Source organism: Rutilus rutilus (assembly GCF_951802725.1).
Source record: "Rutilus rutilus genome assembly, chromosome: 3".
NCBI lineage: Eukaryota > Metazoa > Chordata > Actinopteri > Cypriniformes > Leuciscidae > Rutilus > Rutilus rutilus.
The window spans coordinates 17,094,412-17,111,973 of NC_140211.1; the positions used below are offsets into that span (position 1 = coordinate 17,094,412).

General features: G+C 37.6%; 3 protein-coding genes across 4 annotated transcripts; 2 read left to right on the plus strand and 1 right to left on the minus strand.

Annotated features, from left to right (window-relative positions):
• Positions 1-324: 324 nt before the first annotated feature.
• LOC311286943 (butyrophilin subfamily 1 member A1-like) lies at positions 325-3,750 on the plus strand. Of its 2 annotated transcripts, none has more exons than XM_084403415.1 (8): positions 325-372; positions 466-544; positions 714-1,061; positions 1,263-1,547; positions 2,277-2,384; positions 2,541-2,567; positions 2,666-2,692; positions 2,834-3,750. In XM_084403415.1, the coding sequence occupies exons 2-8, from the start codon at positions 490-492 to the stop codon at positions 3,379-3,381; spliced, it is 1,398 nt and encodes a 465-aa protein (XP_084259541.1). In that variant the 5' UTR covers positions 325-372; positions 466-489; the 3' UTR covers positions 3,382-3,750. The 2 variants fall into 2 exon arrangements, with proteins under 2 accessions (XP_084259541.1, XP_084259542.1); XM_084403416.1 differs by having other exon boundaries at positions 331-372; positions 488-544.
• Positions 3,751-7,659: 3,909 nt separating this feature from the next.
• On the plus strand, positions 7,660-13,001 carry homezb (homeobox and leucine zipper encoding b). The gene is made up of 2 exons (XM_084403397.1): positions 7,660-8,395; positions 10,314-13,001. The coding sequence occupies exons 1-2, from the start codon at positions 8,117-8,119 to the stop codon at positions 12,189-12,191; spliced, it is 2,157 nt and encodes a 718-aa protein (XP_084259523.1). The 5' UTR covers positions 7,660-8,116; the 3' UTR covers positions 12,192-13,001.
• A 224-nt stretch (positions 13,002-13,225) lies between these two features.
• On the minus strand, positions 13,226-16,356 carry cideb (cell death inducing DFFA like effector b). Its single transcript, XM_084403430.1, has 5 exons — positions 16,203-16,356; positions 15,165-15,279; positions 14,921-15,070; positions 14,486-14,679; positions 13,226-14,336 (listed from the first exon to the last, which is right to left on the minus strand). The coding sequence occupies exons 1-5, from the start codon at positions 16,226-16,228 to the stop codon at positions 14,195-14,197; spliced, it is 627 nt and encodes a 208-aa protein (XP_084259556.1). The 5' UTR covers positions 16,229-16,356; the 3' UTR covers positions 13,226-14,194.
• Between the last annotated feature and the right edge of the window lie 1,206 nt (positions 16,357-17,562).

Here is a 17,562-nt window from a genome sequence, read left to right on the forward strand (position 1 = left end):
CTTGATTAGTTGGTAGCAGTAATTACACATTAATGAGCACATATTTTGAAAGAGCAAAGTGTTTTTTGCTAAGAATCAACTTAAAAAAATTACACACTGTAGCTTTAACATTTATATTTTCAAATTTTTATTTCAGCTTTATTACAATTAATGACTTTTTAAAATATATATTTGTACTCTTAGTTAACGATAACAACAGTGAAACCGACAAGTATAGGCATCTAGATGGGGTTTGTTGAATGATGTGTGTGCGTGTGCGCCTTTTACTGTGAGTGTTTGGTGTTTGTGATTTTCTGGTTTGTCTGGTTTTTCTCTAAAGGAAGTGATAGCAAGTCTTTCAAAGATTGTGTTTACAGCTGAAAGGCGAATCAGGTAAGCATTTGGACTAAATCATTATTTGTATTTATTTTATTCAATGCATAGCATACTATTTGTAATAAATGCCCTGACTTTTCTTTTATACAGTGGAGCAATTGTTTCTTTGCAGGGATGAAGTTGGTTGGAGTGGCTCTGATTTTTTGTGCACTTACAGATTTAACATCAGGTAATCATTCTCACCTTAAAAAAAAAAAAAAACAGACAGTGTTGACATTATAAAGATGCAGTGCTACCAAGTCTATATAATGTGGTTAATAAAACCACATGTCTTAACATGTTGAGCTGTAGTCACTAATCTTTTACAACCAGTTCAGACATGGTTTTCTTTGTCTTAGAGCTGTATAATGTTGTGGGACCTGCAGCGCCTCTCTTCACTGTCGCTGGTGAAGACGTGATCCTGCCCTGTTATATCAACCCCAACACCAGTGCTGTGGACATGAAAGTGGAATGGTTTAGACTTGACAAAGATGAAATAGTGCATCTCTATGTAAATCGTGAAAACAGAATCACGGAGCACAGTGAGTCTTACAGAGGGAGAACGGCACTGTTCCAAGATCTACTACAGAATGGAAATGCGTCGCTCAAACTATCAACAGTCCAAGTCTCTGATGAAGGAGTTTACAAGTGTTTTATTGAGTCCAACTCCTGGTATGATGATATCACTGTTACTGTTAATGTTGGAGGTGAGCAGACTACTGAAATTATATTATTTTCATAAAAGTGATCTTTTTAGTTCTTGGATGTTCTTTGCAACAAATTCACACAAAAACTATAGCTCAGGCATAAATATTCTCTCAGATTTACAGCGCCTTTGAAATAAACGTAAAAGTTCACAAAATGTACAAAAGTACAATATGAATTATTGTTATCCTTGATCTCTGCAGCTATAGGAACTCATCCACTGATCATTATAGAGGAGTTTGATCATTCAGGAGGGCTTCGTCTGCTGTGTGCATGTGAAGGCTGGAACCCTGAACCTGAGCTTCTGTGGCTGGACAGTGAAGGAAATGTTTTGATTTCTGATACTAAAGAAGCGCATAAAGATGCAGATGCAAAGGCAAAGGGCTTCAGCGTGAAACACAGGATCACTGTGCATAACAGTGAGACCAAGTATCACTGCAGAGTCAAACTGAAACATCATATGCTGCAAACGGAAATCAGTGTCTCAAGTAAGTATGATTTTGGTAGTTTGTCATGTTGTAGAAAAAGGCTTCCCCTCTTTGCAAGAAATCACTCAAGTCGAGAAGTTCCAGATGGCAAAGATTAGACTTTATTGGTCCAGTCAACAAAGACGAAGCACCAGCTGATCATCTAACAATCTCATTTGGAACTTTCATTCTTATACATTTACTTCCAACCTATTTAACCAATGAGCATTGGGTTATCTTCCATTTTTATTTCGCCTGCCACAGTTATTTAATCATCCTTCTGGCTTCTCTTTAATAGTGGCGTGCCGCCAAGTGCTCTGTTTTTTTTAAAAGATCATTCAGCGACCATGTTAAAACCATTTATCAAGAAAGTGTACATAACAGGTAAATCCCAGAACTTCCCCACTCTTTACCATAAAGTTGAGGTATAAAACAGTAATCACAGAGACTCGCAGCTTACTGAGGCCTAGTTTCATTAATATAGTATCCAGACTATTCTGCAAACATCTTTTATATATTTAATTAAAAAATATACTACAATCATTTTCACATTTTCAGGGTATTTTGATGCAGTCGTGATGATTCATAATGAATTATGATTTAATCACAGATTTGCTAATTTATTGTTGCCTAAATGTTTTAGTACAGAAAATGTACTGTTCGCCTTTGTTTGTTTGTCTGTATTTAACATTAAATATCTAGGCCTATCTATTGCTCACGTGTCATGCTGTATGGTGGTTTTTGTTACAGGTAAAATATTTCACGTTTGGAGAACATCAGTCATTTGGATCTCAATTACAGTTGTGTTCGGCATCATTACTACAGTTGCAATTGCTACTTTTGTTTACATAAGAAGAGGTGATATCTGTTTTTCATTGATTCATTTTAATGCAAAATAATATATATATATTTTTAAGGCTTCATTTTGTAGTTGCATCTGAACGGAAAGAAATTGTTGTGCAATTATAATTATATAATTGTGATATAATTGTTTATATTTTACAATTTCTTCAGTTCGCTATTTGAGGAGGATTCGAAAAGGTGAGAATGCATTTCAATCTTATGAGATTTGTGGAGTGATGATTTCTGTGTTCAACTAACTTCATTTTAAATACATTTCAAATAATTTCTGTTTTTAGAGATCGCAAAGAGAAGAAAATATGCTGGTGAGTAGAAACAAAAATAATTTATGTCTTTTTAATCCATGGTGATATGGCATCAGTATATTAGTGATGCATCAGCCCCTCAATATGTCCGTAATGTATGTGATGTTAATAGAAATATAATCATTTTCTAATTTTTATTAGTGGATGTGACGCTGGATCCAGATACAGCTCATAAATCTCTCATCTTGTCTGACGATGGCAAACAAGTGCGACGTGGAGAAAAAAACCAGAATGTCCCAGACAACCCTGCGAGGTTTGATAAATGTGGTAATGTCCTGGGAAAGCAGGGATTCTCTTCTGGAAGGTTTTATTTTGACGTGCAGGTGAAGGGAAAAACTGATTGGGATTTAGGAGTTGCCAAAGAATCCATTAACAGAAAGGGGAAGATCACGCTGAGTCCTCAGAATGGATACTGGACAGTGCGGTTGAGAAATGGGAACCAGTATAGTGCCTGTGCTGGAACCTCTGTCTCTCTTTCGCTGAGAGTGAAGCCCCATAAGGTGGGTGTGTTTGTGGATTATGAAGAGGGTCTGGTCTCCTTTTATGATGTGGAGTCCAAGTCTCATATCTACTCTTTCACTGATCAGTGGTTCACTGAGGAACTTTATCCATTCTTAAACCCATGTACAAACATTAAAAGCGCATTCTCAGCCCCAATGATCATCTCACCTGTCAATTTCAGCGAATGAATGAACTCACTAATAAGTCAATATAAATTAAAAACAGTTGTGTTAATTAGATTGTATTAAATATGATTCCTAATCAACATATTTTATCATTATTTGTCAACTTTCTTTACATTTACATTTGGCAAACACTTTTATCCAAAGCAACTTATTGCATTTCATATACATGGGAATCAAACCCATGACCTCGATTTTACTAGCACCATTACAAAGAATAGAGAAGTACATTCATAATATTGAGTTTGTACATTTCCAACTAGACTGTGTTTTTTTTTATTTGTGAAAGACACTGAGTTAGATTGAGGATAAGTTCCCCAGTATTTAACCTGCTAATGTCACGCAGTTTGAGAATGACTTTGAGAATTTACTCTTAAAAAAAAAAAAAAGGTTTTCATTAGAACTATTTTTGGTTCCCCATAGAACCTTTCACAGAACAGTTCTTAAAAGCACATTTTTTCTTTGTGTGAAACACTTTTTAATAATCTGAAGAACCTTTTTTCCACTATAAAGAACATTCTGTGAAGTGGAAAGTACTAAAGATGCCAAAAAATTATCTCTTATTGGTGGTAAATTGGGGTTGCTGAGGAAGTGTGAATTGAAAGAGTAACTGCCCTTAGCTTTTCAAGCAATAATTTATTTATTTTAAACATGATAATTGATATTTAACATCACTTACATCTCTTTAACATCACATTGATTTGATCACACGAGAGGTAAGAGCTGCTGATCTTCTTGTTTCTCTTCACATATTCAGAACGTTTTGTTACAAATGTAATAAGATCTCTCTCTGTCTTCACTATGAGTCTGAGAGTTAAAACCATCTAAGACTCTCTTCATATACACAGAAACTGACCTTTGGATTCGGTTTGCAGTATTTTCATGGTGCATGTTAATATATTACTAATGAAATTATATTTGCTAAAGAGATGTTTATCATGGTTCATTTGTGACCTTTATTCTTTTACTTGGACAATTTTTATTTCATCCTTGAAATTTTATTTTATATTTGTTCCATGGGGAATCATGACTCATGTCTCACTTTATTTTTATAAAGGTTAAATTAAAACATTTAAAACGTATATTCATTAAAAAGAAAATTGATTTAACTACTTTATTATCATCTTCAGTTCTTCAAGTTTTCAGCAATAATCATTATTGTTCTACTTTGTACAACAAATACATCAAAAGAAACAAAAGTGACATGCTGGTGTAAAGTTTGACACAACAAATATCACACACAATTGTTAAAATTCAATTCCACTGTGCCTATGAAGAATTGTCAGTTGACTTTACACATCATCTTGTCTAATTATATGCATGACAGAAATACCTCACAGAATACTTTTAAATGTATCATCTTAAGAAAGAGATTCTTCATCCAGAAGATGGATGATGAGGAGTCCAGGATGCTAAAAAAAATCAATACGTTTATTTAGAATTTTTTATTGCAGTTGGAATAGACTCATCTCCTCTCTAATCACTTAGAACTTAAGCATTTGGGTACTATGATTTAGTATGCATTTACATAAGAACATAATTACAATTCTTCATGAGAACTTGCTTTAAAATAAGATTAAATGAGTGCTTAAGTAAGCTTTAAAAAATATATTTTTACAAGTAACAAAAAAAACTTTTATTTAATTAAAAATATCATTCCTAATATATAAACAAAATGATGAACAAGAATAGAAAATAAAAAACAATGCGTTACAATGATCCTTTTGCCATTTTCATCTCTGATTATTGTTTGATCACACAGAGTATTTCTGTATATGAACTGCCATCTGCAACATATCGGTCATTTTGTCTAGTGTTGCTTTTGGTTTGTAGAGTTGTGTTTTCCAAGGCAAAAAAGGGGCAAAGTCTGTAGTTCATATTTGTTTTGAGTTGACACAGTAAAAAACCTTTGGTTGGTTTGTTTCTGCTGTAAAAGGTTAGCAGCTGTGAAGTATAGTCCCAGGTCGCTTCTATCTTCCATGGACTGTTGGCCGGGAATTCATGTGGCACGTGCAATTCAGATCCAGACCTAACCCTGTTGTGATGCTGTGGTGTATACACACTGTGTGATTGTTGGGTCTTCAGTGATATAATGCTATTTTCTTCATATGTGTTTTTAAAAGAAGAGAGATTATTATTGCTTTTCTTCAATCCGTATACCTCTGAATGACAACAGTTAGTGGCTGAGCCTGAGGTTTCACAAAGACCTATGGTCCAGTCAAAATGTTCGGAGAGTTGGAAGACCCAGCGCACACTGTCTGTTCGAAAATGTTGCAGGCAGCGAACAATGTGATGATCGGCCAGTTTCGTCGCAGAGGAGTTGAAGCACAGTGTTTTAAGATCTTTAGACAGAGTCATCCCGGGCTCTAGAGTCAGAGGGTCAAAGGTCAGCTCAGAGACCACGCTTGCTTCATTCTGTGCAAATGGGTGATATTCAGGGTCAGCAAAAGCAAGAAACTTTTCCTGGAGTTTATCCTCCTGTTTCTTAATCATTTGTCCAGTCTTTTTGATTTTTTCAATTAATTTAGTGCGATTGGGTTTTGACTCCAAGCCCACTTTCAGATCCACTATGCGAGCGTCCATGATAGCTTTCTGTACACTGGCAAATTTCTGCAAGAAGCTGAAATGATCCCTTTCCTTCAGAGCTGAACTGATAGCTTGCTGGGCTTTCTGAAGTGTCCTCAGTCTGGCTGATACTGAGGTCTCTAAACGTGTAAAGACCAGATCCTTCAGGGCTGATCCGGTCCTCATGAGCTGACTAACACAGTCCTCCAGAGTCTGCATTTGGTCTATATGCCACATTTCCAGCTTCTTTGCCTGATTCTGCCTCTTAGCCAGTGTCTCTAACTCTTTTTTCAGTTGGTCCACCAGCTCCAGATAGGCAGTCTGTAGCGTCTTCATGTTATGCAGGCGATGTCCTTCCTCGATGGCACAAGACATGCACACCAATACACGATCATCCAGGCAGTAGTATTCCACTAGCTTGCCGTGAGCTGAGCATTTGCTGGCCATTTGTCTAGAGGAACCTGATTCTACAGGGTTAGTCAGCGGATGGGTTTGCAGCAGCACTGGAGTGGTCAGGTGGGTCTGTAGGTGCTGAGCACACATAGAGATTTCACACTTCAAGCAGGTCTTCAGTGCCGGAGTTTTCACCTCCACACATAAATCACAGCTCACAAATAAGTGTTTCTCTGGAACTTCATGCGTGGCCGACATACCTGCTGCTGATCTTCTCGGTTTCACTTCAAATATTCAGAACGTTTTGTTACAAGATCACTCTCTGTCTTCACTATGAGTCTGTAAGTTAAAACCCTACTCTCTTTATATACACAGAAACTGACCTTTGGTTCCTATTTACAGTATTTTTATGGTGCATGTTAATATATTACTAATGAAATTATATTTACAGAGATGTTTATGATGGTTCGTGTGACCTTTTATTCTTTTACTATGTGGACAAAACATTTACTGATAAGTTTTCTGCGATAATCATTATTGTTCTACATTGATGTTAAACCAGTACAAATTAAATGACAAGATTTATATGTTTGAAATCTTACAGATGTTTTTTCAAGTGTTTCAAGATCAAATTGAGACAATTTACATTTCCAGTAAATTGAAAGCATTTCACTGCTGATTATAAGAAGACTGAATCAGTATCAATAAATGATAATATCTTAATTAACATTCTTAGTTGATTGTATATAAGTTCAGAGTCAGACACACTAGTAAAATTGAATGGAAGAAATAATTTCATCATTTATTAGATCAAAATACATATCAATTCCGTAACAAAGCACATAGGCCTACATTTCTGAATAAAAAAAGAGAAAGAATTTATTTTATTTATTTTTTTATTGACTTTGTCATTTCTACTTCTCAAAAGTAATGTCAAGTGAAGTCCATGACCAATCACATTGACACACACACACACACACACACACACACATCTTTTTGTTTATGGCTTTTATATCAAGCAAATTATAAATGCTAGACTAATATCTAATCCTAAAGAAACCATTGTTAAAATGTATTTGGTAACAGTGTTTGTAAATGAGGACATCCCTGAAAGGTTTTGTCTTATGATTAAACATAACCTGTTCTTGTTGTTTTACTTATTTTATTATATTTGTATATGTGCAAATGTGTGTATATATAGGCTATATACTGTTACTAATGTTTTGGAAATGTAAAGCTATTTTACCATCTCAATAAAACTTCTTGAATCAGAAAAGAGAAAGCGGCTGTCAATGAACTTTTATTTTGAAGCCGCTCTGGCTTCACACTCGGAGGATGCGACAAACCAAACCTATGACAGCTTTCTGGACAACTGTGCGACCCATAGGCGAGTGCAATTGGCTCGGAGTGGCACCTGTAATTGCCTTATTTCTTAAGTAACTACATCTAATGAAGGATAGAAAAACAATAAATAAACCAGTTTGCATCCGAGCTGGCTATTTTTACTTTTTTATGCTTCTGTGTGAAGCAAACAAGACAAGCTCTTGTGCTAGCTCGCTGGCTAGCCAGCCTTTGTTCCATACTCTGACCAGTGTGGCCATAAATTCGGATTCAGCATTCAACTCTTGCATGTGGACTCCGTATACATATATTTTATTCAAATGAAACTCGTTGCATCCTTTGGAGTATTGCGCATCGACTTTGTTGTGGGTGAAATTTAGCTACCTGATCTCTGTGTTAGCTTGTATGAATTGCGTCTTGGCTAGGTCGTGCATAGGTTGCCATGGAGCAGTGCGCAGCTCCGCAGCTCGAGAGCGCAAGCACGCACTCTTCACCACCAGACCCAGCGGAGAACCCTGGAGGAGATGCTGGGGAGACGGTTAAGGATGCTTACGAGTGTCGGATTTGTGGTTATAAAGCGCAAGATGTTAAATGTCTCAGTCAGCACCTGCACGCCGCTCACCCTGTGACCAGCCTTTCTGACTCGGTGAGGAACGAGCGATGTGGAGCGCTCGAGGAGGAGCGAGTGGGTGACCTGGGAAAAAGCTTTGTCAAGGATAAAGTAAGTAAAGTTTTGTGTTAATATCAGTATTTATTGTTAGCTGTGTGGTCCACTAAAGATTCTGTAAATAGAGTATTTGTTTAAATGTAAATAATTTCTCCTATTACGGCTTAATATGCAGAGAGCTTTACGCTATTCCTGAACTGTAAAAACTATTGTTTGGGGCGGGGCTAACTCTTTGACAAACCAATGGCACTGGCAGAGGTAGAGTGTTGGGAGGGGGACCTATTTGAAAACATGCATAATTGCATTTCCGTTGGTTGCATTTGTCGGTTGCATACCGTCACTTGCATACCGACACTGAGGCTGTATCAGAAAAGCAACCACTATAAAACAGACTCTTATACCTAGTGAAGTGTAAATACTGTAAAACAGCCTCAATGACGTATGCAGCCAACAAATGTGACCTCTAAAGGACACTGGACAAGCTGCGTACAAATTCAGAGGCTGCATCCTTCGAAGGGCGTATTCGAAGGCTCCTTCAAATGTGTTCTCCGTTTCCGTGAAATGAAGGATACAACAGATGGATCCTTCGCGACCTTGCCTACCCAAGAATTAATTGCGCGCCAGTGACGAGTGCTGACGACAGAAATTTTTTCTAGAGAAATTGCCGAACTATACTTTTAAAAGTAAGTATTCGGTTTCAGCTCAATCAAATGATACAAATGTAAACAAAAAAACCTTTAAGCAGTTAAAATATTGACTTTTATTTTACTAATATGCAATTATATATAGTTTATATACCCTTAATATATACAGAAAAGGACCATGGTGAACATATTTAGACAGATTGTGAACCCTGTTTTGTTTTCAGACAGTTTAATATAACTTTTTTTAAAAGTCCAATACAAACATTACTGCCGCTCGCCACAATTGCTAGGCGACAAGACCAATCCTACATAGGCTAGACCGTCACATTTAAAGGGATGGTTCGGAGTAATTTCAACCTAGGGTCCTTTGCACCATAGAGATATCAGCCGAATGGCTTAGTGCAGGTGCTAACGGATCCAAGGTTGTATCTCGTAAATTACCCCACTAATAATGCCCAGAATGGTACCAAACTTCTACAGTAGTACAAATAGGTTCTGTACTCATAAAACGAGGCATTGGAAAGTTTGTAAGTACATCAGGAGTTTATTTAAATAACACTTGCCTGATGGCTTATGTTACCGCTAACCCGGACATCGAGGTCACTGCCGTGATTTGGGAAAATTCCGGGCTTTATTAGTGGGGTAATTTACGAGATACAACCTTGGATCCATTAGTGCCTGCACCAAGCCATTCGGCTGATATCTCTAAATAAGCTCTAACTTTAATAATGTTCGACCAAGGGAAAAAAAGCTTCTGGGGGGGGTGTTTGGCTCGAGGTCATGGTGCAAAGGACCCTAGGTTGAAATTACTCCGAACCATCCATTTAACAACGCTGGGTGTGACCTTCGCTGCCTTTGAAGGATGCAGCCTCTGAATTTGGACACAGACAATATGTTAAAGTCAAAATGAAATAAAAATCGCCAATTTTTATTGTTTATGGAAGATCACAGTGCCCTAGTAATCTAATTGCTGTGATGCCATGTGAGTGACAGTATGCTGGAGGGGAAGCATCATTGTCCAGCCCTCGCATTAGTGCACATTTCATCAGAGAAGAGATATCATTGCAAAGGGGGAGGAAAAGTTAATATTAAAGATTACAAGGGCTTATGAATTTAAAAAAAGAATGATGTGCATGGGTAAATAATTTATAATAAACACTGCAGTATTCCATAAAAAAAAATTATAATTGTCAATTTTGATTTCATGTTGACTTTAACTGCAGTGATTGCCTTTTGTGGCATTTTAACCTTATTGGAGAAATTTGTCAATTATGAATTTTTCACCTGATGCATTTTGTATTCATATTTCTTGATCTCACTCTTTTCAGCCAGTCACCACTGAGGGATCTGAATCTACTTCACTTCAGACTCCCGAAGACTCAAATGAGACGACATCCTCCATGGAGGCAAAAGAACAAGAGAAGATGGACGTCTCGCCTGCTCCTGAAAAAACGCAGAGCTCATCCCCCGAATTACCTCAGGAGAAGGCACCCTGCTCTTCAGGGACTAAGAAGTCCTGCCAAAAGAAGCAAACGGCCTCCTCTGGCACATCAACACACAACCAGGCTAACCTAGTCTGTCTACCATTGGTATCCGAGGGGTTAAAGCTCATCTGGGTGCGCTCGGAGCAGGTCCACGAGCTGGATGCCGTGTCAGAACTCGTGGAAGCGTTTAATGAGTTCCCATACCCCACATCACAGGAGGCGAGCGCTCTAGCTCGAAAGTGTGAATTACCGCCGGAGAGAGTCAAAGCGTGGTTCATGATGCAACGGGTACGTTACGGAATTAGCTGGGCTGATGACGACATCCAAGAAACGCGACGCAAGCTGTGGCGAATTCAGAAAAAAGCAGTCGCCGAGGAGTGTGTGGAAATCAACGACGAGGAGGATTGTTTAGGACGTGATGAAACTCAACAGGATTTTATACCGCCACCTGCAGCAGATGCCCATGTAGATCAGAGAGACCACACGCCTAAACCCAGCCGTACTGTTCCTCAACACATCATCAGTGACCAAAACCGCTTGCATTTTAGCCAGAATAATGCTTCCCAATCCAATAAAGGTGTGCAGCAGTTGCTCAGTTCTAATGTCGTGTACAAAAACGGTCTTGGACCTGCATCCCAAGTTCCTCAAGTTAATCCCCACTTCCAAAGTGATAGTAGAAACGTACCTCCTAATAATACCGGAGTCCAGCTGCTCGATGCCTATGGACGTTCACCGTTCGTGATTATGAACGATCAACAGACCGCAATGCCATACCCCGAACTCCCCGAGCTGTCACAGTCTCTACACTGCTTGCCAGGGAAAAAATCGAAAGCGCAGCTGATGGCCCTGCGCCGCAGTTTTGTACAGAAGTCTTGGCCCTCTGACGGCGAGGTTCAGCGGCTCCAGAAAATGACTGGACTTAATCGACGTGAAATCCGCAAATGGTTCGCTGACAGTCGCTACCAGCTCCGCAAGAACGGCCGGGCGTGGCTAGCCAAGCTCGCGGGGCGCAATCGGTCAATGCAGCTCCCCAAACAGAACTCTCAGAACGAGCTGGAGAACGATGCTCTACCTGGTGCTGATTTTTATGACAACGACGAGGCTGACGACGCAGTGGCGGGGTTTGAGGTTGATGTGGATGTGGCTGACGATGAGGAACCAATCAACCAATCAAATGAGACCAAGGAGGAAGTAAGTGACGAAGGTGAATTTGATGACAGCAACGCTTCCGTTCAGCAGTACTCTGCGGATATCTCCCCTTCTCCTTCCCCGTCTCCTTCTCCGTCTCCGTCATTCCTCCGCGGGCGGGTAGAACCAAACGTGCGACTTCGTAAGAAGACGAGGGAGCAGTTGGAAATTTTGCGGCAAAACTTCCTTCGCTGCCAGTGGCCCACAAGCGACGACTACTTGATTCTCCAGCAGAAGACTGGCCTGACAAGGACAGAGATCATCCAGTGGTACGGAGACACACGTTACCATGTCAAACACAATCAGATGCGCTGGATGACCTCACAGGAGAGGGAACGCATCATCGCTGTCATAATGCAACAACAGAAAAGGGGCGGGAAGTATTCACGGGGAAGAGTCTCATTTGAGAACATGGGCTCTGGGTTGAGTTTGGGTCATTCTACTGTAGTCAACGGAGGTGGAGGGGGCGAAGCAACAAACTGGAATGAACTTTTTAGAGGAGGAACCCCAGTTTTGCCTGAGGGTGAACTCTGACCTCGGCAGCAAAGTCAGTTTGCAATGGCATTTGTAGCTGTGCAGATAGGTGGAAACTGAATTCCACATCACTGCCAAAGATGTTACACAAATACTTTTTTTTTCTCTTAACCTATCTGGATATTTCTATCCCAATTTAATGCTATGACCAGGGCCTTGTAGAACCTCTCTCACAACATTGTTATGCAATATGTATCTCCAAACCTAAGCATCTTACTTGAATCAAAAGTATTTAGTATTAGAATATGTACTTTAAAGTAATCGAAACAAAACTGTGTATGGCAAGGCACTGAATTTATAGTACAATGTATTTTGTTTGGTAGCTTGTTTTATCAGAGGTCTAATGAATTCTCTGTGTGACTCAACAGAGCGAATGCATGCATGTTGCCATTTTCATGTTTAAGTTGCACCTTGTGCTTAGATATGTAGATGTTTGCCTTTACAAAGGTCAATTGTATTTAAGGTTATTAGCAGCATAACTAAAATCTTTTAGCTCCACACATGTGCTACACAGATATGTTTCTTTGACGGAAACATTGTTCTGACATAATACTACATAATTTATGTGCTTGTTTTTTTTTTTTTTTTTTTTTTTTTTTTTTTCTCGAATCATAATATTTGTGATCCTTTTTTTTGTTGAAAACTAATTAAAATCTTGAGTAGTATCTTTTTGAAGTTGATTAGTCTATGCATTAACTAAGCTGATTAGAAAGACTGTCTTTTTTTGTGCTGAAGCTTTTTGTACCAGTTTGGTTTTACTTAATAAATTGATCTTAAAAACATGTTTATTTTCTAAACATTCACCATTACAACAATTTTGTATTTACATTTTTACATTTATTCATTTAGCTGACACTTCTATCCAAAGCGACTATACTGTAAAAGGTGAACTTTAAAAAAGTGAGGAAACCCGCTGCTTTAAAATGAAAAATTATAAAGTAATAAACTTCATGCCTATTTGAGAAAATTAAGTTAAGTTTATTCACTTAATTGGTTTAAGGCAATGGGTTTCCTCGCCTTTTTTTTTTTTAAAGTTAAGTCAATTGATCACTTTTTTCAGTGTATCAAATGGACAAGATAAAATTATAATACAGTGGTTTATCATGTAAACATATTGAATGGTACAACTGAAATGAACATGTATAAAGAGAGTCAAACACACAGAATAAGTAACACTGGTAGTCCTAAACTAAAAATAAAAAAATTACTCTTAAAAGGCATAGAAACTTATGTTTTCATAGAAACCTAAGCATTTTCCTGGAGCAACTTTTTCCATGAATTGTCCATAAAACCAGCAAGGTATAAATGGTAACTTTACAATTTACAATAAAGTTCATTAACATTAGTTAATGCATTAGGTATCATCTAACAATGGTTAACAATTTTTACAGCATTTATTAAAAATTCAAATAAATGCTGATCTTTTGAAATTTCTATTCGTCAAAGAATCCTGGAGAAATGAATTAAATATTAACCAGTACAACTTTTTCCAACATAAGTTGGAACAATAATATTAAGTGTTAGTTGAGCAGTGAATCAGCATATTAGAATGATTTCTGAAGGATCATGTGACACTGAAGACTGTAATGATGCTGAAAATTCAGCTCTGCAATCACGTTACATTTTTAAATATATTCAAATAAAAAAGTTACTTTAAATTGAAATAATATTTCAAAATATTAATGTTTTAGTGTGTTTTGATCAAATAAATCCAGTCTTGGTAAGCATAAGAGATTTCTATCAAAAACATTAAAAAAATATTACCAACCCCAAACTTTTGAACCCTATAGTATAGAAAAGAACATTTACCTAGATTAATAAATGTTGTAAAATTGTTGTTCATCCATGTTACCTAATGTATTAATGTTAAATTGAACCTTAATGTTACCATATAAATCTATAGGAAACACCTCAAAGTCTCAGAAAAAGAAAAGAAAAAATCTCTCCCTCAGTTACATTCTTTGTGATATCGGATTCAAGTCTTAAAATATAGATTTCTCCAGTTATTCCCAATACTCGACAGGCTGGGTACGTTGGGCTTGAAGAAGATCCGCCCCTTGGATAATGCGGCGAATTACAGCAGCCGATGAGATCAGCAAGTGTCCAGCAGCACTGAGGAGACTGGATATGACTCTGAGCGCCTCCCTGAGACACAACAAATGGGTTGAATACAATTCATTGACTTAATTGATAAAGATTATTTTGTGCAAATAACTAGTAAAACAAACCCTTAAAATGCTTAGAGTTTCCATCTGTAATCTATATTGCTGTATTAAGAGGGGATCCCTGCTTACCTCAGGACTTTTTTTGGTCCCAAGCATTGAAAATCTGCACTGACAGAGTAGAGCCCTTGGAATGTGGCTTTCACATTCAGTGAGCCGAATACATCTTTGGGGTGCGTACGGTAAAGGTCAAAGGTGATCTGAGCGATGTCTTTTCCTGTCCTTGGCTTATTATCACCTGGTTTGATGCTACCCCTTTGAAGTAACTAGAAGGGAGGAAGTTAGTGAAAAGATAAGGCACCGAACAATACAAATAATATACTGATAAGTGAATGAATCTTAAAAAAGTCATTAATATTTTGCTTCTTGATTTGAAGTGTGATGATGTATTTTACCACCTTTCTAATGTTGAAGAAGTCAGATTAGTGGTGAAACACCTTAAAGCAACTAATAATTCCAGATGAAATCAAAAAATGGTTTCTGCTTGACATAAACACACATACATACAGGATGAGGTTTCCAGATCTCTCCAGGGTTCAGGGCCATGAAAACGGTGTTGTCCGGCAGGGCTATGAGGAACTCATCGGAGTCAACCTCTGTCCCATCTTCCTCACACACCAAAGTCAGCTCAGACGATACCAAGAGAGCCTGAGCTGCCTGAGGTAAGAATCACAGTATAAAAATGTCCCACAGCATTATCAAATATGTAAAAACTTTCAGTTGAACTAAAACGGGGGTTTTCTTTTCATACCTTCTCTTGGAGCTCCTCTATGGTTCCTGCAGTGATTCCTTTTTTGACCTCTCTGTTCCAGGAACACACTCTGAACGGACGCTGAGGGGGAGACCAAACCCGCCGAGACACTGACCTGAAAGAAAGAGAGATTGGAAATGAGATTGGAAAACATTAAAACAAATCTATACTAGTTGATATGACTGATCAAGCCTTCTGAAGCCATATACGATAGCTTTGTGTGGAATTTGATATTCACTGACAATCTGGACATCCTCCTTAGCTGTTCTTGGCATTTTTAATGAGAGAATTAGTGATGCCTGAACAATTTGTTCTTTTTATTTGATCATTGAATCATCTCCTGTCTAAATCATTATGATCTGGTTCTCAAGTTCAACTGACTCACTGATCTGATAGCAGCTCACTTGAACGGGAAGATTATAACTAAAATATCATTTAAGATTTAAGACTTAAGACTTCGGTCTGTTTATAACACAAAGCTATCCAATGTCTTATGTAGGCCTATTTGTGTCTTATGTAGGCCTATTTTTTTGTGTGTGTGTGTGTGTGTGTGTTTTTGTGTCCTTTCTTAAGTTTGGAACCTTTAGAACTACAGTCCGCATTCTTTAGAACTACATGGAGAAGAGCAACCAAAAAGCCACAGAGGTTTGGAACAACATGAGGATGTGTAAAAAATAAGATTTTGAATAAGATTTTTTATTCTTTAATAATCAATGTCTCCTTTAAAAGTGGGACAAGCACAGACACATGGCCGTAATCAGACTCTCTCTTATCTAAAGAGCTGTTAACGGAATAAAACAAATGTGCTGTGAAACCAACAGTTAAAGTCCAATGTTTCAAGACTTACAGACAAACAATGATATAACTTTTTAAAGAAAAAATATAAATATATGTATTTTTTATCTATTTACTATCACCATTGGTCAATTAATTTGGCCTAAATATGTAAATTTGGCTACTTTTTAAAGCATATACTTCTAAAGGTATATTATAAATAACAGAATTTATTGTCAACAAATTTTACATTACTAAACTTACCTTAACAGGGAGGACGTTGTTTCCATTATGCTCTGTGGTCGAGGTCCTATGTCTATTCGCTCAATTTCGGTTGTTTACAGTCCCTTCTGCCTCACTGTTTGAAGTAAACTGGTCATACTGAGTCACAGCTTGTGATGAATATCTTTTTGAGAATAATGTGTACTGTGATTCTAGCCAAGTGGACTTTGACTTTGCAGGATGATTTAGTCTGATAGCATGTGTCATTGGGCAAGGTCTCTTGAATGTACTGTTTAGGAGCCAAGGTGTGCATGATGTATGTATGGGGAGACTGGGGGGAGTGTTGTAACACTTATTGCTGACTGTGTGCTTGAAACTTTGAAATGATTTTCCCACATGTATCTGTTACAAATTCATTAAAGTTATTTTGAAACCAATAACTTATCCCTATACTGTAAATAAATGCTATCTCACAACACTAATAGAAAACATAAACATCATTTTACATTTGCATGATTTTTCTTTGCTAATGAACTTTTTAGGTATGTTATTTATCTCATTATTAGGATATATTTCAGAGTTTTAAAGGGGTGGTTGATTATGATTTCACTTTTCTAACTTTAGTTAGTGTGTAATATTGCTGTTTGAGCATAAACAACATCTGCAAAGTTACAACGCTCAAAGTTCAAAGCAAAGGGAGATCTTTTATTTTAAAGAAATTGCTTTTTAAGGACTACAACAAACGGCTGGTAGGGACTACACGACATTCCTCTCAGGTTAGTGACATCACAAACCCTAAAATTTACATAAACCCCGCCCCCGGAACACGATTTATAGATTATCATGGCAGAATATGCTAATCAATGACTAGAAGATAACTACACATAAGCTACATAAATTCATCAACTAACCATTCGGGAGTGTCCTGTTGCTTTTACATGTTGTCACTTCTTCTTGAGTCTCACCATCATTGTCTGACTCAGGTTTGAACATGAAAGGCTAAAAGTTTTTGAAATTTTCAGTGCATGTTTGTGTGAGGTAAAAGAACACGAGCTATTGAAGCTCCGCCCTCTGTGCCAAGAGCAGTAGCTCATTTGCATTTAAAGGGACAGACACAACAACTGTGTGTTTTTGCTCACCCTCAAAAAGTGACAATTACAACATGCTATATAAAAAATATCTGTGGTTTATTTTGAGCTAAAACTTCATATACACACTCTGGGGACATCAAAGACTCATTTTACATCTTATGAAAAGGGCATTATACCACCCCTTTAAAATCTGCTCTTTTGAAACCTGCAGGTTTTTACATGACCAAATTGTTTTTTATATCCAATATCTATTTGTAGTTATTCTGTGGATGTTAATGCATTTAGTCAGTGAACAAACCTAGTGCTGTGGT